Source organism: Prionailurus bengalensis, chromosome A1 (genome assembly GCF_016509475.1).
Source record: "Prionailurus bengalensis isolate Pbe53 chromosome A1, Fcat_Pben_1.1_paternal_pri, whole genome shotgun sequence".
Taxonomy (NCBI): Eukaryota; Metazoa; Chordata; class Mammalia; order Carnivora; family Felidae; genus Prionailurus; species Prionailurus bengalensis.
The window spans coordinates 203,745,085-203,768,785 of NC_057343.1; the positions used below are offsets into that span (position 1 = coordinate 203,745,085).

Consider the following 23,701-nt stretch of genomic DNA (forward strand, 5'->3'; position numbering starts at 1 on the left):
TTAAAAAAATTAAAAAGAAATAAATCTTACCTATACTTTATCGCCCTTATGTTGCTTTCTTTTTAAGTATTCAGTGAGGTGAATTATATGCAGAAATCAGGATCTTGAACACATTCAAAAACTTCCATAAGATGTAAGCATTTTTCAGACTTGAGGACACAATAATGTACTTTGATACTGATTTTGAACCTTCCATCACACCTTCAAGCTGCAGAAGTAATACAAAGGATCAGTGTGGCTTTGGCGGCTTAGGAATGAACAAAGAGGATAAGGGTTTTTTGAGATTTGCAGAGTAACAAACACGGGGAAGTGACCTAAATTATCAGTGACGAGAAAGATAAACCGGACAATTCGAGAACAAGCAGTGTGGTGGGAAGATTGTGGCAAGAATGAGGGAAGAATTATTCTGAAATTAAAACCTCCAGCTTGAATAAACCTTTAAATTAGCTATGTATTCAGACGGGGAAGAAGTCAGTCATCTTCCTTCTCTGCAAAATTTCGCAGTGATTGGACCAAAGTATATCAGCAAATATAAAGCCCTTAGGAACTAATGGTCATTTAATTGAGCTTTAAAATAAAGGTGTCCTCAATGTCTGTGTCATGGGACTATCTAGTGGTAAGGTTAGTTAATATGGAGTTTCTTTTAGTCCATCCTTGGAAATAGTTTAAAAAAGTGGATGTCAACTTAATGAATTTTACACTAGAGTGAATGGTGCTAGCACACATTTTGTTTGACATGACCACTCACAATATTTTTGCTTTCCTTAAAGGAATGAAATGCTGAGAGTCACAGTGGAGAATACAATTTTAAAAAATCACTTATGGTAAATTAAATAAGGCTAAGAAACTAAGGAGTAGTTTTAGATTAGACTGTTCTTAAAGAACTCTAAAATTAAGCACTAGGAGCTATTTTATATATTTTGTACTCATCTTTTATAAGTTAATGATTTTGATGTTTATGGAAAATCTATATGTCATCATAAAGATAGAAAACTGCAGCATAAAACTACTTAATCTTTAAGGAGTTCTTTTCCATTCTGTACCTTTTGATTAAAGCCATATAGACTTGCAGATATATATTTCATGCATGACAATTGGGAGTAAACTGGTGTTTTGATTCAGTGGAATGAAAATTCTGGCCTTCCTTTAAAGTAAATTTGAATGCCATAATAAAAATACCCTTGAATGATATCTTTCTTTCCGTTGTCTAAAACAAGAAAATTAGAAAAGTTGGAAAATATGCGTCATAATTCTACCACTCAAGGATAAAATAAAAAAAAAGTTTATACCTGTTTAATTTCCAAACCATTTAAAGGAACAAATGATCATGTATTTTAATTAAAATCTTCTAATGGTGTAACAACCCCTTCTTAACATAAATGTGATTAATTTGGGTTTGATCATTGGGAAGTTGGAAGTATATCTACTGCTTGCTAGGCAATTTAAGTGTAAAGAAGATTGGCCTATAGTTTGGCTAGGAATAAGTTCAAGAGCGGTATTTTCAGACATCGCTTATTAACTGGTCTTTGCCAAATTATTATTGGTACCATATTTTGGTAAGATATTCACTGTTCATTTGTAGGAGCTCTCAAATGCTGGAAATCACATACAAAAATTGAGATAGGAGTTAGAGGCAGGGAGGAGATGATCCCCACCTGGGCTGGGATTGGATAAAAGAGAGTAGTGGCATTAAATTTAGGTTGACCATTGCAGTAATAAGACTAAATGTGGAGGTTGAATTTGGATTTTAGGAAGAGGAAATCCCAGACATTTGTTAGGCAGTGGCAAAAACAAAGAATCTGGAAAATAGTCTTCTTAAATTTAGCTAAGGACCATGTATGTACAAAAAAAGATAAGTTTCAAGATATAGATTTGGGATACACTGGAAGATTCTGGATGATTACATTTCATTTTGCATGCAATAGGGAAGTCTGGATATAAATAGAAAGTAATTTACTAGGGCAGGTAGAAACAGGAAAATTAGTAAGCAGAATAATGATATAATAACTTCATATAAAATGTTGGCAATGGAACAAAGAGAAATGCTGCATATGAAAACTATTGTATTAGAAGGATGTAAGACTGGACAAATGATCAAATGCCAGAGCTGGCTGACAGAGGAGTCAAGGATAATTTTTAAGTTTTATGCCTCGTGGGTGACCGAAAGGAAGAAGAGAGGAGGGTGGGGGATGGAAGAAGAAGCATTAGCAGAAGCAGCAGCAGCAGTGGTAGCTATGCTATAATAAACAGAAGTAAAAATATCAGGGGAATTATTTGGGGGCCATAAGGTTAATTGGTGTAGATTTCACCCTGTTGAGACGGCTGTTCCATTCGGACTAACTATCATGAATATAGTTAGAAATCCATAACTCCATCTCAGAAGTTAAGGCCAGTGATGGATTTGAGAACGACTTATTAAACATATTAGTTACGTTGACATATTATGTTCACATATTAGCATTTGGGGGTTGATGTGACCAAAGGAGGGAGTAAATGGAGGGTTGAAAAGCTGGGTGAGATGATCACATAGACTGCCTACTTTAGTAGAGGAAGAAGAGGAGTCATATAAAGGTTGAGGAAAATAAACTTCTGCTAATTTATAAATACAAGTGAGAAACTACGAAAATGCAGAATCTGAGAAACTAAAGGTTTGAGAGAGTTTCAGGTAGGAGGAGTAAACAACACTGTAAAATGCAAGAGTAAATGTACCAATACAAGGCCATTAATGTTGGCAGTTAGAAGATTAACACACAAGGAGAAAATGCAGTTGCAGAAGGGGGAGGTAGAAAACCTGTTTACTTTTCCTGGATTGGTACAGATCTTACTACTTTGGTAGGGATTAAATTTACATTCCATTAGCTCATTTTAATAAATAAGATTAGCTAAAACATATTGCACCTTCTACCCATCTCATATTCCCATTGGGTAAATTGCTATGTTTACTTGAAAACATCTAAATGTCTTCAAATATGGTTTAAGTTAGTTTTGTCCATATGTTAGGTTAATTTTTTCCACAGTTAGGATCTTAGGAATGTTTTACTGTGTTAAGAAAGCTAGTATATTTTTGCTTCAAATAGCCTGTATTTGAATTGTCTGTGTTTTCTGTGTTTTTCTGTGTATCTTCACTCCACACTGCCCATAGGCAATAATGTGGCCTTGCAGGATATCAAGGCATTAGAGCAAATAACAGGCTTGATTAAGAAAACTTCTTTTTTTTTTTATATTTTATTTTTATTTGAGAGACAGAGAGAGAGAGAGGGAGAGAGAGGGAGAGAGAGGGAGAGAACATACAAACAAGCAGGGGAGAAGGGCAGAGGGAAAGAGAGAATCTTAAGCAGGGCCCATGCTCAGCATAGTGCCCAGTGCAGGGCTCAATCCCATGATCCGGGGATCATGACCAGAGCCAAAATCAAGAGTTGGATGCTCAACTGACTGAGCCACCCAGGCGCCCCAGAAAGACTCCTTTGCAAAACTTAGGAAAGGCACATGTCCTATAAAGTATCAACCCCAATATGAGTATTCTGTAAGTAGTGAGATTTGTAAGGTGATGAAGGATGTCTGAGAACCCCTCAGATCAAAGTTCAGGTATTGTTTGCTGAGATTTGGCAGGGTGAATTGCCACTGATAGTACTATAAGAAGACAGTATTTATGATAAGGCACTTCATTTTTCAACAGATGTGTGTCCAAAAATGGGTGAAGGGGAGTGGGAATTCTAAGCTTCCAGTTATGAAATGAGTAAGTCACCGGGATAAAAGGTGCAGTGTAGGGAGTGTATTCAGTAGTATTGTAAACAGCATGTTATGAGGCCAGATGGTAGCTGGCCTTGTGTTGAACACCGCATAACAGCAGATAGACTTGTTGAATCACTGTGTTGTATACCTAAAACTCATGTAACATTTTGTGTCAACTGTACCTCAGTTAAAAAAAAAAAGATATGTATCTAATCCTCAGGCTAGTGGACTTTTAAAAATTGAATCAGTTTTAAATAAAATTTGAAAAATAATTGCAAGGACTATATGTTTAATAAAATCCAGCTGGATATTCATTTATTTATTTAGATTGATAAATAATTTGGTTTAGAAACATGGCCAAGTTATGGTTCATATCTAAGAATGTAATTTTTAGGAATGAGTCTTAAGTGAGAAATAGGACAGGTTTGTTACATAATTTGACTTCAACCGTAGGTGAAAGAGGAGCCACATATAAATCTGTTATCAAGGATTTAACCAGAAGTTCTTTCCTCCATTCCACTTAGTTACAAATATTTTCTTTCATCGGGGGGAGGGTAGGGAGAGAGTCTTTCATTCAATAGTTAGAGAGACAAATTTAAAGACAAGCACCTCGAATAATGAAATACGGTAGTTTTAAATTTTTCTTTAAGGCCTTAAGTTAGAAATATTCGGCATCAGATTATTTCAACTACTACAGGTATTATAAAGGGGAAGGGAAGCCTGAAGGATGATGAGAAACTTTTGTTAGGGAAGTAGGGTTGTCTTTATTTACCACAAGCTTTAGAGGGATACAAGTGGGTAGAAAGAAAGAAGCATCACTGAATTTTGAATTCTTTAAAGTTTAACATCACAGATCAATCCTTATAATGCTGCTTTTTCTCCTCTAAAAATTCATGGGGAAAATGGATTCTTAACACAAAAAATAATTTCTCAATGATAATTAAGCTTACAGCTATTAGTGATACATTAATTATGATTGAAATACTATTTTATTTTGTCTACTTTCAGTACAAGGTAAAAATGGTTACCTAGGTAATCTACTGTAATGGTCAAGACTTGTTTTCCAGTGAGTTCCCTCTCTGCTGGTTTTTCAGACAAACTTTCTATATAACAGGTTCTGTACTCTACACTATGCATACATCAATGCATACAGTCTTCCTGCAGAGAAACTCAAGAGTAGTAGAAGAAGTTCAAGGCAGTTAAATACCCTGCCCAACCCTATGGAGCTAGTAGAACTAGGATTTGAACCCTACTCTGCCTTCAAAGTCCAACTAAGAGCTTTTATAAATGTTGTCTGTATAAAGCAGGGTGAATGGAAGCAATACACCAAATACAATACACCGAACCAAGAATCAAATCCAAAACTTCTTTGTGTTCAGGCTTTCTAGCCTCATAATATATTACTAATCTCTGTTTCCTTTTTAATTTGCCTTAATGTCTTCTATGTTATAAAAATCCTCAATTAGTAAAACTCCAGATTTATAGAAATAATAAGTCAAGAAATTATTTGCTACATTAATTACTTTTTGTCTTATAAAAAGGATTACTTTAAATATCCCTACTGAAATGTATGTTTCCAGTCAAAATTCAATTAATTTATCTTCTTAGCATTTGTTATTCTATATACTGTCAACATTCACTGCAGAGGTTAAACAGAAGATAAAATACAGTTTTGAATTTCAGAGGACTTGTATCCATGAGCACTGTATAGAATTGTTGAATCACTACATCCGAAACAAATTGTATGTTAACTATCCTGGAATTAAATTGAAAACTTAATAAAATTAGAAAAAAAAGAACTTTGACCCAGTAGTGATGGAGGAAATAAAAACAAATAATTAGTAACAAAAGCAAAACTCAAATAAGCATACTGAAAATATATGTTGCTCTGGGGGGTAAAAAAAAAACAACTAAGAAATTCAGTGTCAGAACAAGGCATGAAGGGTATGTAGAGTGCTAATGGGAAAAGGAATTAATAGAATGGAAGAAACTATCTATTGTACATGTACCTAGGTGAGCATGATGCCAAGGGAAGTGCATGTACTCTCTTGCTTAAGACATGAGGTTCTTGCCATAAAGTGTGAAAGAAAAGCCTGGGAGGGAAGGAAGATGCCTTGAAAACCATGCTGAGTTATTTTTACTTAAGAGAGTCGTTGATTTTTTTTTAATGTTTATTTATTTTTGAGAGAGAGACAGAGCACGAGCAGGGGAGGGGCAGAGAGCAAGGGAGACACAGAATCCGAAGCAGGCTCCAGGCTCTGAGCTGTCAGCACAGAGCCTGACGCAGGACTCAAACCCACAAACCGTGAGATCATGACCTGCGCTGAAGTTGGACACTTAACCAACTGAGCCACCCAGGCACCCCAAGAGAATCATTGATAGTTTTTGACCTGGCAAGTTATGTGTTAGATAAGTCGCTCTGGGACTGATGGGCAGAATTGACCAGATTCCGTAGACAGGAGGCTTGAGTTATTCTAAGCAAGCACTAGTTTTGCCCAAAGTAGATGACAATGGGAACAGAAAGAGGAATTGATAGGAAAGATTATTCCATACTAAGATGTATAGGACTCAGAAATTGAAAATTAAGGAAAAGACTGAGCCTGAGTATTCAAGAGATATTTCAGAGCAAAAAGTCAAGAAAAGAAACTTGTGGGCAGGTAGACAAGAGAGTCTCATGAGGTCACTTTTCAGAAGCATATTCTTTGCTTAAAAAAACAGAAGTTATATCATACTTTTAGAGTGGGTGACAACTGTATTTTCCTTGGCTAGATAAGGAATGAATCCATGTTAACTCAAGAAAGTGTTATATTATGCAAAGTCTATAACAAGATCTGTGTTTATGTCTGTAAAATAGAGTCAGTGATACTTTAAAAGGAAATTATAAGGTTTAATAGAGCTTTATATTGATAATGAGATTCCTGATGGCTTCAGACCATATTAAGTACCACTAATAAAAAGCTATGGTGTGATAAAAATTATTGCTATAACAATACTAGATGGCACTTTATCCTCTTCATTTCTTCTATTGAGTAAGAGGGATAGAATGTGTTGTTTTTCTTTAAAAATATCTTCTGTCTTAATGAGAGAAATGCAAGAATGTCTGTAAAAGTGAGTGTCTTTCAGTGGGCTTCTGGGTGCTCCCCACAAAACTGGATTTCTTTTGGTAAGGAAAGGTAAATGAATACAAAGTAGGCCACCGGCATTGTGTACCACAGTTTGTTATATGCTAGGATATATGATGTGCATGTATTATTTCATTTGATCTGTATAGAAAACGCTGTTTCTATAATAATCTTCATTTTACAGATGAGAAGATTTAAGATCAGAGTATTTAAGTAACTTGTCTCCAAATTAAACAGCTGGTGAGAATTTCTAGTTGAAGATAGTTGCAGTGGGAATTGTAAAGGGCAAATGGATGAATACAACTTATACATAGATATAAGAACCAAACAGCCTCGGTGACTGATCAAGTGTGAGATTGAACAGATTTAAGGCCAGGAGTCTTCTAGGATTCCTCCGGGGTTTCTGGCTTGCAAATAAGGTATAGAGTTGTTCCATCCCCTGGCATAGGGGACATGTGAGAAATACATATGCAAGAAGATGAGTTTGAGCATGTGCCTGCTGTAAGACATGAGTGTGAGATATGCATGGGGATAGACTTAATAGGCTGCTGATTATGAGGATTAGGAGGCTTACAAGACAGGAATGGACTGGAGGTGGAGCTTTGGAGTCATCAGTTATGAATTAATCATAAAGACATGGATGAGTGTGTGATATTGCTCAAAGAGCATGTGTAGAAGAGAAGATAAAAGAGCTACGTGTGACACCCAGCAGCCTTCAAGGGGAGGGCAGAGAGACAAGCTCACAGATGGGACTGATAAGAGTGTCCAGAAAAGTGAAAATCCTCAGGGTACACACGGTTTCATTTTAGAGTTCAATGATGTCACTTCTTTGGGAAATAGCTATTACAATATTGCATCTCCTCTACATCTCTCCTCTGTCCTTGGTGTATTTAGTGGCACATTTTGCATTTCCATTAAAAGAGTAGGAAAAAAAAAAGAGAAAATATGTCATTGAAATTGACAGTGCATGATGTATGATTGGCGTGGGTATATGTATACTTGTCTATAAATGCGAGGATAAGTTTTGACACAAGACTGATGAAATCTTCAAACAGACAAGCATTTACTTTTACATAATCCTGGGGGTAGGGACAAGGGGAGAGAAGACCTATTACAGTTCTTTCTTGTACTACTACTTTTATCCCAAGAGTCGGGATGATAGTAACTATGAAAGGTATATGTAGTTGTATATCTTGCCAAAATGTAACCCAAGTAGTCTAAGAAGGAGAAGTAATGTAAAAAAAAGGTATCTTGGTTAACAGAAATTTCTGTCATAGAAATTTACATCATTTACACAACAAAACTGCCAGAAGAGAATACCTATGACCAGGATGACGTAACTCATATTTCTGGAGACTATTTCATGATGATAGGGTTGTGCTAGTCGATCTGCTTCTTCATGTTTATATGCATAGACTTGTAACAAATATGCAGTCTGTTCACTACAGGGTCAATAGACTTTAAATAACCCTCGTGAAAATAACATTACAATCATCTTCAATGAATTCAATTACACTGTGTTAACCTGGAATAAAGTTCCTGGTTTTGTTCCAATTTTAATATAAGGTGAGATGAGAATGTTTCAAAAGGCAGCTAGTAATCATAAACATGTTGAAAATTAAATCAGAAATTTTAAGGAAGAAATATTTAGAAAAATAGAGGGAATATATTTAAAGTATTTGTTCAATGAAACAGTGGTAAAAGTGCAAGCTTTAAGTAGATTCTAGTTTAAAATCTAGAGTAGTCTCGGGGCACCTGGGTAGTTGAGTCGGTTAAGTGTCTGACTTCAGCTCAGGTCATGATCTCACGGTCTGTGAGTTTGAACCCTGTGTCGGGCTCTTTGCTGACAGCTCGGAGCCTGGAGCCTGTTTCAGATTCTGTGTCTCCCTCTCTCTTTGCCCCTCCTCCCACGCATGCTCTGTCTTTCTTACTCTCAAACATAAATAAAACATAAAATTTTTTTTTTAAACCTAGAGTAGTCTGTTCAATTATTTTTAACCTCAGAACAAAATTGGTTTTTCTCATTTCAAACTAAAAAAGAAGGAAGCATAAATATTTGGAGTACTATGAAGCCATGGGCTAGCCTAAAGTTTATGGTTGACCTAATCTGTACTCCTAAGATATAATTTATATTACCAGTATTTTTAGTATCTTAGTGTTTGATTGATTGGTAATTCGACATGTAAAGTACTTCAAAGCATCTCTAAAGAGTCTTCCCCAAAATGATTTTTTTAAGGTAGATCTTCTTTTTTATGCTTCTCCTTTATTTCCATGCATATTACTTGTTAAATATAGGGGAGGTTGTCTTTGTTCTTTTATCAGGTAAATGGAGGATTGCGTGTTCTTGAATTTATTTCTGTAATACTTTATATCAAATAATTTTTAGAATTCTATAAACAATGCATTGCTTTAGGAATATATTAATTAGATTTTCATTTGTCAACATTGAAGGAGTTACCATATTTACAGAACAAACACTTCATTCTTATACTCATTTATTTAACCATAAGTCATTAAATTTCTTTATGATGGGGCAAAGAATGGTTATTGTCTATTAAAATCTGATTTTTTTATTTGTTGTAGGTTTTATTGGGATTTAATAATGCTTATAATGATGGTTGGAAATCTGGTCATCATACCAGTTGGAATCACATTCTTTACAGAACAAACAACAACACCATGGATTATTTTCAATGTGGCATCAGATACAGTTTTCCTTTTGGACCTGATAATGAATTTTAGGACTGGCACTGTCAATGAAGACAGTTCTGAAATCATCCTGGACCCTAAAGTGATCAAGATGAATTATTTAAAAAGCTGGTTTGTGGTTGACTTCATCTCATCAATCCCAGTGGATTATATCTTTCTCATTGTAGAAAAAGGAATGGATTCAGAAGTTTACAAGACAGCCAGGGCACTTCGCATTGTGAGGTTTACAAAAATTCTCAGTCTCTTGCGTTTGTTGCGACTTTCAAGGTTAATTAGATACATACATCAGTGGGAAGAGGTAAGACATATCTTTTACTTTTTTCAAGCCACTATATCATGAGATTGTTAACTATCACTTTTAAGATGAACACCTGTACAATGTGTAATAAGTTTTATGAGATTCAAGAGGAAAAATTCTACTTATTCTTTTTGGTGCATAAGTGATGTATTTGTGTCTTCAAAAGATATGGTCAAATACTGGATTTGAATCAACTGAAAAAAGTAGTGATTATAAAACATTTGTTTTATGCCAATTAAGTCTCTTTAAAAACAAATCCCCTCTAATCAACAAATGTTTATCCTAACCAATGCAGTCCCTTCTCTACCATGGGAAGTTTCTTTTTATTTAATATGAATACATCAAGTACCATCTTTGAACAAAGATGTGTAGGGTCTGATTGCTAATCTAGTTTGCATCATTAGTTCTGTGAGATAATCTGGTTTATATTTCATCTAACACTGAAATTTCAGAGAATTTGTGTTTGAAGAAAAAACTTTGAAAAAGTATTTCCAAGTTGCATATATAGAGACTAATTTCAGCATAATAATTTGCTCAGTGTTATGTTTTGCCTGTAATTAATTATTATAGTTTTGCCCTATTAATTCGTTTCAAAATACTGAAAAACAGGATACCCTGGGGAGAAATTATTACATAGAAAACACAAATAGTACAGTGCATAAATACAGTGAATCTGGCCAATGTTTTGCTGAAGAGGGCATCTGTTGTTCTTAGGCAGTGGGTGGGTCCTGAAAGGGCTCAGCCAACTGGAGTTTCCAAGGATCTGAGTTAAATGTGCCATCACTGAGCAAAGGAGTTTATGTCCCTAATTCCAGAGTATGCATAATAACCTTTTTGACTTTATTTTCCTTCTAAGTCTGCTTTTTTACATTAATGATAACCTGAATTTTACTGTTTGCATAAAAATGAGGGTCAAAAAGGCCCGGAGTCTCTAAACCAGCACTAATGACAACAGTATACTGGCAATAGATTAGTTATTGCTTTACTCACTACCAAAATGCTTTTTAACATGTTTGGGAAGAATTATGTTTTGGAATTTAGGTTTAAACCAGTCATAGAATAGAAATTCTGTGAACATTCGCTCTGCTTCCTGTGAGACAGTAGCTGTGTTTTGTGTGTGCCTGTCAATGACATTTTGGTTCACAGGATTTCAGAAAATGACATACAATAATAAAACACTGTGTAAGACACTGCTGAAAGGCATAAAAATGGGTCATTCTTAAAATATGGATATGGATTATATTCAAAATCAAAAGAAGCACGTTTGAGAAATTGGATTCATCTTGTAATGTGTCTCTATATAGCACATTCCATCTAAAATGTAATAAATGTTTGGTTCTTAAAATCTGTTATACCAGTTTGAGATTAATATCAAATCAAGATGATTATTGATAATAATAGTTAATATTTATTGAGGGCTTATTATATGTCAAATGATATATTGTATTCTTTACATGGATTAGTTCCCTTTCCTAATTTTGGTAGCTTGCCCAGAAAAAAGCTGGAGCTGGGATTCTAACCTTCTAATCTGACCCCAGGGCAAATGCTTTTAACATTTTATAACATTATATAACAAAACTGTATAGTTTCTCACTATTACATGCATTCTTTCAATGATAAATACCTTAATATTCCACTGTTGTATAGATTGAATAAGAAATTGTAGGAAACTTCTTAACAAAGATTGTGTCTGTGCAACATTAGAGTTGAACATTTACCTCTTAAAACATGGTCACAAGCGTGTTTTTTTTTTTAAATGAATATCCTGTAAGAAGAAAAGTCACTGATATAAATAGCCAGGCAATTAAAAATACAGTGGGCAATGTGACTGTTTGCAGTGTCTTGTAGTTTTAACCCAATTACCCTAGGGAGTGGTAGCAGGATAAACAGATGGTGTCCTATCAGATAAAATGGCAGGCCACGCAGTCAGAAGAGGACACTCCTTACACTGTTGCCCTCTGGTTCCTGGCAGTGGTGACAGGCACCTAGATCTGTGTAACATGATGGTGTTTTAAAGATGCCATGATATAGTTCAGGGTCATCGGCTTTCTGCCATCATTACTATAAAATGCAATTTAATATGCACTTACAGAAATTTGGTAGCCAAACACATTGAGCCTAGAGTTGTGAGTTGGCAAGATCTTTCTTATAAATAAATGATCTTGATGATAAAATGAACCATAAGCTCATTTAAGTGAAGAATGTTTTCTTGATTATATGATGTATGTGGAGAATCACATATATCAGTGATATTTAATGTCTGCTAGTAATACTGTTAAACAGGGAAGAAACAGGAATAATTAATCCAGAATTTGATACAAATTGTTTCATCACCTACATGATTCAAACCAAAAGCAGAGAGAAACTTGAATGGTTCCAAAGTGGCGGATCTTTACCTGATTTTTATAAATGCCACTGGGATGTGTTTACATGTAGAACATACAACAAATAAATCAGAAGAATTTGCTCTGTGAGCATTTGGCATAAGACTGCAGAGGAAGATGTGAGTTCACCCACATGTCTTTGAGTTCTGAGTGTTTTAGTACCAAGCTGGCTAATGCTAAATTCAGCAAATTTGGGGAAGTAATGTGTGAAGTCTGGAAGCTGCCACTGTTCTAAATGAATCATTCCCAAGGAAAGTGGCTGCCTTCTATAGGAAACTGCTTCCATCTTCAATGATGCATTTTTTTTTTTCGGTCTGAATTAGTTCAACTGAAAAACAACAAGAAGTGCCAAAGCCAAATAAATTAGAGAAATATTGTGAATGAAATACAGAAACTTTAAAATTTAGCCCTTATGTTACTGTCATTACTAAAGTTGAATGTAGTGGCTAATGTAGAAGGAAAGAGGTGATTTGGCCAACTAATTTCTGAAATACTTGGTGTTAAGGAGTCAGGAGGGAAGTTGTTTTCACAAGGCAATTAGATCAATGGCTTTAGGATGCAAAAGTAGAGAACTCTCTGATGCTATACTGAAACTTTACATATTCTAGGTGACATGAAAATCTGTAGCAATTTAGATAAATCAGGCCAGAACATTCCTTTTCCTGTGATCTCCAGAAAACCTAGGTGCATCTTTCCCACTCTGTATTTTGGTTGAAAAAAAATCATCCCCTTAATTCATCATGTTGTTGTTCATGTTATATTTCCAGTAAAGAGGGACTCAAGCCTGGGTGTTATTTTGTAACCCATCACAGAAGAAGCCCATTTTCTGTGACCTAAAAGAAACAAAGTGAGGAAATCCCCCTCCCCCACCAAATAAAATGGCACATTAGTAGCAATTTCGGACCATCCCAAACCCTGAAGAGATAAAAGGTAGATTAAGAGGTTAGGAATGGGAGATTATTCAGTTAGCAAAGGTGAAGTGTTCTAGGATCCTGAAATCCTTCATTTGCTGATGTCAGTCACTTTATCAAAGAGGGATAACCCTTGATATTATTTGAGATTTAGGAAATAGTAATTGAAAAGAGACATATTCTCTGTAATGGTTATCTTTTTTGTAGGATCGTATGTCACGTAAAGTGTAAAATCTTCATGCACAATGTAAAAAAAGTGTTGGAAATGCATGACGCTTGTGTAATAAGTATGGCTTTGGGATACAGATGTATAATATTTTATTCTGTATTCCTTATCTCCTGTCCCCTCAATCTTCCTTGTGTAGATTTGAGACATGCCATAATTAAATAAATCCATTTTAGGCTGGAAGAGGGCTTATGGTTCTGATCTTCATATATGTCTGTAGCAATTTCAGATGAATAATGTCTACGGAACATTGAGATGCTCTTCTTGCAATCAATATTAGATTTTTATGTTAGCTTAGAGGTAGGTTTATATACGAAGTGTGTTTAACAACAGAGCATTAATAAGGAAATTTATTCCACAGGGAGCTGATGCAGACTGTGGTTTCTGTCTTTGGTTAATTTTAGCATTCTAATTGGTTTAGATTAGAAACTAACTCTTGCTATAAATTGCCTATCTATAATTACACAATACATACTCTAACTACTTTCATTTTTTAAGAAAACACATCAAATTCTAAGATTTGCTGTAAGCAAACACCAGTATTTTCCTACACTTACCCCCCAACTAGAAGTAAGAGAGACTCTATTGCCTATCACATCAAATCTGTGTTTCTTTGCTGTGCCTTCAAGGCTCTCCAGCAAACTGTTCCCCCATCTCACCACTGTCACTTCACATTTGTACCCAACAACTCTCTCCTGTTTGTGTTTTAGTTTTACAGTGCTTGCAGAGAATGGTTCTTTCTGCTTCTGCAGTTTTGCATGTGCCACACCTCAGATGTGGAAAGCCTTTTTCTTTTTTTCTATCATTCCTTTAAAAACTAGGCTGAAACTCATCTCCAGAAAATATTCGACCTGGAGGGACTGGGCTGTAATGGTCAGTGCCTTTAATTTGGGTTGTTTTACTGGCCCTTCTTGCATTTGCTCATGCAGATAGCTTCGTTGCTAATGCTTATTTATATGCATTTTCCTTTTCTTTTGCTGGGTATAGGCGTCTATAGGGAACAGTCCTTGTCAACTTTGCCTTTGACTCTCCTTGTACACTGGTACAGAGTTCTGAAAGGTTATCAGAGCATGCCCGTCCCCTAAATACATGGCAGTCCTCCATGTTCTAAATCCATTAAATAATTGCAAGGGAATATTCATTTTTTACTCCCAAGCAATTACTGAGTAGCTCCTATGTGCAGATGCTGCATGAGAGAATTCAAAGCAGATCCCAGCTTTCCAGCTTTGTAGGAAAAACAGACATGTGAGCAAATAATCACAGATGGTGTGGTAAGTGGCAGAATAAAGGAGGGAGTGAACAACAGAGGGTTGTGTTTTTTTTGTTTTTTTTTTGCACAAGAAGAGAGGCTCACAGTTATCTGAACTGAGTTTCAAAGCTGGAGTCTGAATTCCCAAGCTGACTGAAAGGGAAAGGGAAGGGCATTCCAGTGAGATCTGACGGACAGGCAGCCTGGCTCAGACAGCAGTTCCATATCTCCAGAATCTAGGTTGTAAAGGGAGTGAGTTTGGAGGTATAGACATGAATTTGTGCTAATGATGGACCTAATAAGGTGTCATTGAGGCATTTAGGTAGAGGGGGTGCATTTTAGAGTGCTGCAGAATGAAGGGGTTAGAGACCACTGAGGATGGACTTAATAATACCAGTTAGGAGGGGCACCTGGGTGGCTCAGTAGGTTGAGTGACCTACTTCGGCTCAGGTCAAGATCTCACGGTTTGTGAGTTCGAGCCTCACATCGGGCTCTGTGCCAACAGCCCAGAGCCTGGAGCCTGCTTCTGATTCTGTGTCTCCCTCTCTCTCTGCCCCTCCCCCACTCATGCTCTGTCTCTCTCTCTGTCTCAGAAATAAATAAACATTAAAATAATCACAATAATACCAGTTAGACAAATGTATCACACATTTGCCTACATCTATACAACAAGTGTGCTATTTAGTTTTCTAGAGGGAGATTTAACTTTTACAAGTACTCTTGCCCTTGAAATGTTTGTAGCAATAATAAAATATGAGATGATCTTATATGAAGTCTTTTTTAATGTTTTATAATTTCAGTGTCAATTATAATTGATATAATGAATATTATCGTATATAATATATATATCGTATATAATATATATAATGAATATTATCATATATAATATATATATTATATAACATATAATATATATAATGATATATAAATATATGTGCTATATTAGTATGTATAGCACATGTACTAGTATTAATATTATTGATATAATTGTATTTGAGATTTGTATTTCGCATCACCAGAAACATGGTGATGTGAAATGAACCCTATACTGGAAATTAGTATATGTAGGACTTCATTCAGATTGTGTGCCTTTCATTTTCTATTTAATCTAGGGAGAAGCCCTTACAGTGAGTGATTCATGCCTATAAACTTGATGGAAAGTTGTGAAGTTCAAACAAAATGAAATGCATGTATGTATGTGTGTATACACACACACATATTCATAAGATTCATGATGCGATCTTTCTCACATTAACACATTTGCTGACATTGACATTATTACCTGTGTGTGGTGAGTTGCTTAATACTTTCTGCAGGCAAATATTGATTCTGCTAAAGACCACTAGGTGTCCTCTACTGGTTGTGTTACCTCAGGGTTCTATATTCTAAAAAAACAAAATTGTCTTCTTTGGCAATTGTTCACTTACACTCTCTTAAAATCACCTAATTCTTGGCTGTTTATGTCTAGGTAAAATAGATGACTATGGCTATTCATATATGCAAAAATAATTTCTCTTTCCCTATACTTTCTCCTCAGGTTAAACAAAGAGTTTATGTTCTTTCTCTAAGGAATTATTTTTATTCTGGGAGAATTGTTTTCAATTATTATACTGTGTATTTTCTAAGATGATATTTTAACAGATACCCTGGAGTTCTAAAGTACAATGTGAAAAGCTCTATTTGGGTATGAAATGTTGTGAGGCCAAGACAGTTAAGTAGAATTAACAAAGTATGCGTGGGTATATGTCTGTGTGTGTGAGAGGTGAGATACGTGATTTTATGAACGCTCTTTGTTAGTGCCCTACAGCACACCTGTATAATTCTGATGCTTTGGACATGGAATTCTCAGTTTCATGAAAAACAAGATCATATCTGAAATGTTCAGACCTTTATTTTAAGATTAAAATTCTAGACGTTATGAATGTCCTGTTATGGGCCCAGCCTGTGTTTCCATTTTGCACATTTTTATACACTTCCATGGCTGTATGTTGATAATAGCCAGACACGTATCCAAAGCTTTAAAATCACGTACCTCCTATCTCAAAGTCTACACAAGTGCGTGACGTCTCCATAAAGATATCTCTTGAGATCCTCGAGCTCAGTATGTCCATTTCCCTTTCAAGTGTTCTCCTTCTCTGTTTCTTTTTACTCAGTTAAAATCTCAGCGGTATCCTTGACTTCTCCTTTGCTTTCAAACTCTGTAGCTAACAATAACCAGATCCTATTGGTTCTACTTCTTGAAGGCGGTTTGAATTCTCATACTGTATCCCTGAATCTTCTCTATCTTCATCCTAGTTCAAGCCAACACCAGTCATCGCTCATTTGTTATATTTCTCATTTTATAATAGACTAATTACTAGATTTTAAAATTCACCCTTGCTTGTCTTCCCAAGACCTCAAAAGTGCTATTTTTAAAGAGCAAATGTTACTATGTCATCTACCTACTGAAAATATTTCTATGATTTTTCATTACTATTAGGAAAAAATCCAAAATTCAAGGTCCTTTGAAATCTGAGTCTTTTTATTTGAGCCTGGGAAACTACTTGCTCCTTATTTTTTACTATGCTGGACTTCTTTATATGCTGTTTTAAGACCTTACATATGTTGTTTACTTTTCCCAGAATTTTGTTTCTTTGGCCAACCCCAGTTTATCCATCACATTTTGTTCCTTTAATGTTGACTTTAATTTAAACTTCTTTGGGGTAGAATTACCTAATCTCTCAGGTAATGTGAATTCTGTCTATAATATCCTGGCATAGCCCATGTGCTTTTGCTTTATAACATTCATCACTTTTGTAATTTCTCTTCAATGATGCTTTTCCAACTATATATTAAGTTCCAGAAGTGGGGGAAAGTCATAAATTTCTTGTATCTTTAGTTCCTAGCAGAGTGTCTGGAAAATAATAAGGCATAGGAACACTTGCTAAATGAGTTAGATTATGCCCTCAAGGAAATTTCAAATTAGTAGGAAAAGCAAACATGTAAATAAACAGGCAAGCAAAACACTAGAGTGTCTTGAATCCAATATTAGAGGCAATTATAGTATAGACAACAAAACAAGAGAGACAGATGCATTATGAGAGTGTGGTGGAAGGTCGAAGAGAAGCTCTAAATAAGGCTTCCTAGTCATGGCAACTTTGAAAACTAAGTTTGAAAGTATATGTCCTTCCAAGTGGATAAGCCTGGGAAATATTCCAAGGGCATTTAGAAATCATGAATAAAATCAATCAAGTTCTTCCTTTATAGATGGAGACGATAATAATTTTCTGCCCAATATCAGAATTGTATAGAGTCTCCAATGAGGTGTTATTGTTGAGCATACTTTGAAACCAGAAAGTTTATAGAAATGTAAATTGTTGTTATCACAAAAGTTGCTACTAGTTTAAAATATGAAAAATCTCAACAGAGAGTTCGACTGTTGGCTCTTTAATGTGCTTACTGCCTGTCCATACATTGGAAGTATTATAAACACTATTATGGATTACTTCCGCCTGAAATATACTGAGTATAGAATTGAAGTAGCAAATAAATCAAACAATTTAGGTCAAAGTGCATTTAGCCTCACATTTATCTGACATAATTTTTCTAGAAAAAATGTTTCCATTTTCCCTTCCATTGTGCACACAGTTACAACATGTATTATGGCTACTGCTATTTTAGACTCATCCACCTGCTGTTAGAGTGAAAACTGGGAATGCCATTTGTTCATGAGTATCGGACACACAATTTATGATGTGATTCTGGTTTAAACATGAATTCTGGTTCAATTTCCAGAGTGTTCATAATAAACATGTGTTACTTTAATTATCTAGGTAATTATCTCAGTTGAATAGGTCACTTTTGTTGGTCCTGTATACTGTGGTGCACCTGTCTACAAGCGAGAAAGGTGTGATGAGATATGACATAAATTGAAAGATGTTACAGTGCCACCCAAGAATATTTTATTGTTATAAATGATTAAATGAAATTAAACTCCCTTCTGAAGGCAATGACAAATATACTTATCTAATCATAAAGAGAGAAATGTGTGCTTTTTTATTGTTAGTTTATAACAAACCTATTTTTTACTTTAGGTACAACGTCAAAGAGGTTTTTTTTTTATTAATTTGAAGTATTTTAGGAAACAAAATTATGTTTGCCTTATGTCAAAAGTAGTAGTTGATACCTGCTTCACTGAGCAAAGCATAGTAATTGAGGTACATTAGAAATTGTCACAGAAAGTCAGTTTTCTTAACTCACTTATAACTGTAATGAAGGCTCAAGAATAAATAAAATTAGAATCCTCAATCACACTGGATAATGGCTGAGAAAGACCTACTTTGACTACTCTTTCTGTCTTGCTGACGTATTCACTTTAGATTTTGTATTAGAGGAGTCGCGTCTTAGTGTGAAAACGAAATACATTTGGTTGGTTATATAATTCTGGTGGCTATTTTGAGTTAAGCCTGCCATTTAGGCCATTTTTTTTAAAGAGGGTCAAAGGGGTCAAAATCTTTTCTTATTACATCTTAAAGTGAAAGTAGACATTGAGTAAGGATTCCGGAAGCTAGTCCCAAGATTCTATATAATTTAAAGCAGTTGCAAAGAAAAAGAATAGCTGTTTTGAGATCATCTTATTCATCAGGAGTGATGAAATCAAAAAGGATTTCCCAGTAAGACTGGTCATCAAGTGTGAATTTTGCAATAATGTGCTAATTATCTGAATGTGCTACTTTTTTTGTCATTACTGTTGTGGGCATATGAGTTCGGTGGACATATGAGTTTGGTGAACATACAAAGTAAAGGAAGTTCAGCTTAATTAAAATGAAAGTCAGGAGTATGTTGTACAATTCATGTTTAGATGCCATCCTCTCACTTAAAAAAATATGGCCAATGGCTTCTACTTGGCCTATATGGTTGTTTTAATAATTGAAGAGAAAATTCATGGGAAAGGACTTTGTGCACTCTACTGTGGAAAGTCTAAAGAGACTTATTAATTTAATTTGAGATATAATTTTTATCATATAAATTAACTTAAGATGTAATTAGCCAGTCAAATTATTTCAATGATTTTTTTCATAGAATTTCTGAAAGAATAAAATTCTTACCTTCCTGAATATTGTAGATCATAGCAGAGAGTAAAAGGTAGAGTTTGGACTGTGGCAGCGTGTGCTTTGAAATTTAGAATCCAAGGGCTTTAACTGACTAATAATATCTAACAAAACTGCTTGGAGTATCAGTTAACTTTGTGAAGGTTACAGTGTTTGAGTATGGGAAGCAGTTCTCCATTATGTGAACATATTCATCTCCGTGACACTGAGGAGAAGCATAATAAATGTCCAGAACAGATGCTTCTAGTTGACTGGGAGTGAATCATAAGCATGCAAGTGTACAAGTTTTAATAATAGTGTACAATTAAAATGCTTCCCCTTTTTATTTAATCTGAAATTCAGAGAAATGCAGTCTTCGCTAGTCCTTAACCTGGTAGAGGATGACCTCCCCTCCTTCCTCTAGCATGTATTTGCTGTAGAAGCAAAATAATTTTAGAATGACAGATACTACCAAAAAAAATGCTACTAATTTGTTAGGAAAGGGTTACTGAAGAACTTCTAGATTTATGATCATTTAGGCTCACATAAATTATTACCTTTAGAATAATATTAGAACATGTATGGATTCCAAAAGTAGTATATGTATTTCCTCTTCTGACTTTCAGGGCCAGGTTATGAGTAATAGACTTGAAAGTACTAAATGACTGATGAGTCATTTTTATGGCTTTTTCAGCTTGAAGAGTATCTTATAGACCTTCAAATATACTCAAACATTACCAAATAACATTGTAGCAGGCTACTGGTTGGCGGGTGGAGAGAGTAATTCTTGAATAGTAGAGAGCAATTCTCTATACAAAAAAGATAGATACATGAATATGTGTATCATAACTTGAGTGAGAGGTGCCTTTGTGTGAGAGACGGGCTCTACAGGCTGTAAGAAGTTTAGTTGGGCTGCAGAGGAGACAGGGAGACATCAGAAAGCAATTAAGAAAAAATATTTTACAGTTTTGCTGAAGTCTTTCCTTGTTGCCAAATTATCAGTATTTGCCTAATATCAAAGATGAATGTTTTAGTGTTTCTAAGTGTTACTGCTGGACTTTTACCAACTAAATCAACCATCCCCCTTCCCTTTAATAGAATTGTTATTTCAGATGTTCCAAAAATCTCCAAAGTCTTGAAATTAGAAAGTGGCTCTGTGGCTTCAGATTAAAAAAAATTTTCCAGTTAGCACATGTTCTAGCAAAATGCTACTGTTTTTGAAAGAATTCTGTTCAGTAGCGTATTTCTTAAATGTATGATTCTATATATCCAGTTAAACACTGTATATGTAATATATACTAACTCTTCTAAATAAAAATAAGAGACTAGGTGGTTAGATACTTACCTGACTTCTCATTTGCCAACCTCATGTCTTTATATGATTACCAAGTATAGTATTTCATATATATTAAATGACCATCCACCACATGCTAAGCACTGTACTGCGTACAGGAGTATAAAGATAGATAATCCACAACCATGGCTAAAAGTGATTTTGTAATCGAGTGGAGGTGTTAGAAAAGGACATCAACGCTCATAACAGATGTGTGAATTCTTATCTATTGGAAATTGCTGAATGGAAGATTTTAATAATGATTCTAAGGCTATATCTCATTTCAGTCTGAATCACAAAGCTCGATCAATTCATAAAGTTGCTAATGGAGCAGGAGTAGGGAGTGGTGGTATCTGGACCAAGTATCTGCCATCCTTTGATTAGTCATTAGAAACAAAAAGGGCTATTAAATACCACGTGTTACTAAAATGTGAAATCTGCCGAGTTTTACAAACCAAAAAAAAAAAAAAGCACTTTTATTTAATATAATACTAAAACCACATTGAGTTTGCAAAATGACTTCCATACTGGAATAGGAAATATTTCATTCAAATCATTGAAATTTGTGAAAGACTCCTAAATATTGAAAGTTTTTTTAAGAAGAAAAATAATATATTTAAATTTCATACACAGTATTATAACATCTGTAATTAGTGAGAGAATTTAGCAAAAAAGAACCTAGATTCTCTCTCTTTCTCTCTCTTTTTTATAATACAGATGCTCTTGCATGGGACTCCTAACTAGAAAATGTGTTATTCCAATTAAATGAATGATCCTTAAGAAATAATCAAGAAGCTGAACTGTATTCGGGACCTGAATGCCCAACAGCAAATCAGCTGTTCTGTAAATATGGAAACACCCGCTCTATTCAGAATGCTTGAATTGTGTCCACATTCTGTGCATAAGTATCATGTTCATCTTTGTGCCTCCTAGTTCCTGCCCCTGCACTGAGTCACTTGTAATATGGGTACCTGCAGATACTGCTGCAATTTTCTTTCCTGATGAACCCTTGTGTTGATAGAGTCTACCTACAAAAGAAATGTATTCTTTCCATCAAAGGCTGTTCTCAAATATCCCTTCAGTGGTAAGACTATTTATTGATGTTGTTTTTATTGTTGTGGTGGTGATGGTGGTTGTTAGTCTTGTTGAGAAGAAGCAGGCCAGTGAAATTACCCTGAGTCTGGATAATACTATCTGTTCTTCAGAGAAGTGAGGAGTCAGATGTTCTAGCTGTAATGATAGATGTCATGATAGAAAATCAACTCCTTTCTCTGCTTCCTGAGAAAGCGAAGTCCCTCCAATATCAATTCCTCTTATCACCTTTACTTCTATGGAAGCAGGAATTTTTCCCTGTCCTCCCTCTGTCACATTTCCCATTAGAAGGTTTGCTAACAATGAGTGTAAATGAAATCTCTATTAGTAATTTTTTTTACAACTGTGAAAAAAGAAACATAATTCTCTTATCAGGAGACACACACACACAGGAGAGAGAGCCTTAGCATAGGGTCAGGGCATCCTATTTGAGGACTTTGGGTACTATCTATTTCATTATCCCTTCAACTGAGGAATGGAATATTGGGGGTGAATAAGTCAGTGTGATACACTCCTTAGATGGAGAACTATTGATTTTATCTATTCATTAGTTGCTATATTATTTTATTTCTGCCTTTCAAAACAGATAAAAGTTGTATGGAAAAAAAAGGTCATTAACGAGATGATTAAATTCAAAATAGAATACTTCCAAATTGGCAAAATAAGTTGCTTAACTTGCAAGACCAAAGATATCAAGTTAATTATTTTTCCTTTTTACCTAATATAGATATCCAGACGATATTTATTTTGTTCAATTATTTTATTTGACATGGAAAGTAAATGACTGCTTCAGGTTAAAAACTACAATTTAAATGTGATACAATTTTACACATTCTATAAACATTTTATTTTTTTAAGATTTAAAAAAAATGTTTATGTATTTATTTTCAGAGAGAGACAGAGAGGGTCGGGGAGAGACAGAAAGAGAGGGAGAGAGAGAATCCCAAGCAGGCTCCATGCTGTCAGCACAGAGCCTGATGAGGCTCCGTCTCACAACCATGAGATCAAAATCTGAGCTGAAATCAGGAGTTGGACAATTAACCAGACTGAGCCACCCAGGCTGCCTTATAAACATTTTCTTCGAAATTATGCTATTAAATTTTTCCTAAAGGAACAAAAAAGTGTTCAGTATATTTTTCTAAAGAAAATAATCAAAATAATTTCCTCACAGTTCAGTCATGCAGGCATGTAATTGTTACAAACTTGGGGCTGCCAAACGAAATCAAGGTGTCATTGAATTTGGGAGAGGGTTTCCTTAGAGTGTTCCCCTTGTGCTCTAACAGTTTTTAGAAATCTTGTTCGATATTTCCTAGTGTGTGGTTTGTGATGGTTTTGTGGAGACGGAATTTTGTTTTTGTTTTTTAGTATTGAAAGTGTTACCACTCAGTCCAGGGTATCTTGGTAGCTTTTTGCAGGGATGTCTGTATGTTGTTCCACTACATATCCATCACAGGTAGGCGAGCAGTCTTGCTCCTTGTTGCCTGGAACCTGGATGCAGACGGATGAGGCAGGTCCCATCTTGATCACTGCAAGTCATTTTCACAAGGAAATAAAAAGCTGTGTAGGGTCTTGATGG

At 35.1% G+C, this 23,701-nt stretch overlaps 1 protein-coding gene across 1 annotated transcript in view; it reads left to right on the forward strand.

The window, feature by feature from the left end:
• Nucleotides 1-23,701, forward strand: part of HCN1 (hyperpolarization activated cyclic nucleotide gated potassium channel 1) — a 390,638-nt gene that overhangs the window by 38,540 nt on the left and 328,397 nt on the right. Inside the window, exon 2 of the mRNA XM_043598841.1 lies at nucleotides 9,438-9,861. Coding sequence (XP_043454776.1) covers nucleotides 9,438-9,861 — 424 coding nt within the window. The remainder of the gene's footprint in view (nucleotides 1-9,437; nucleotides 9,862-23,701) is intronic.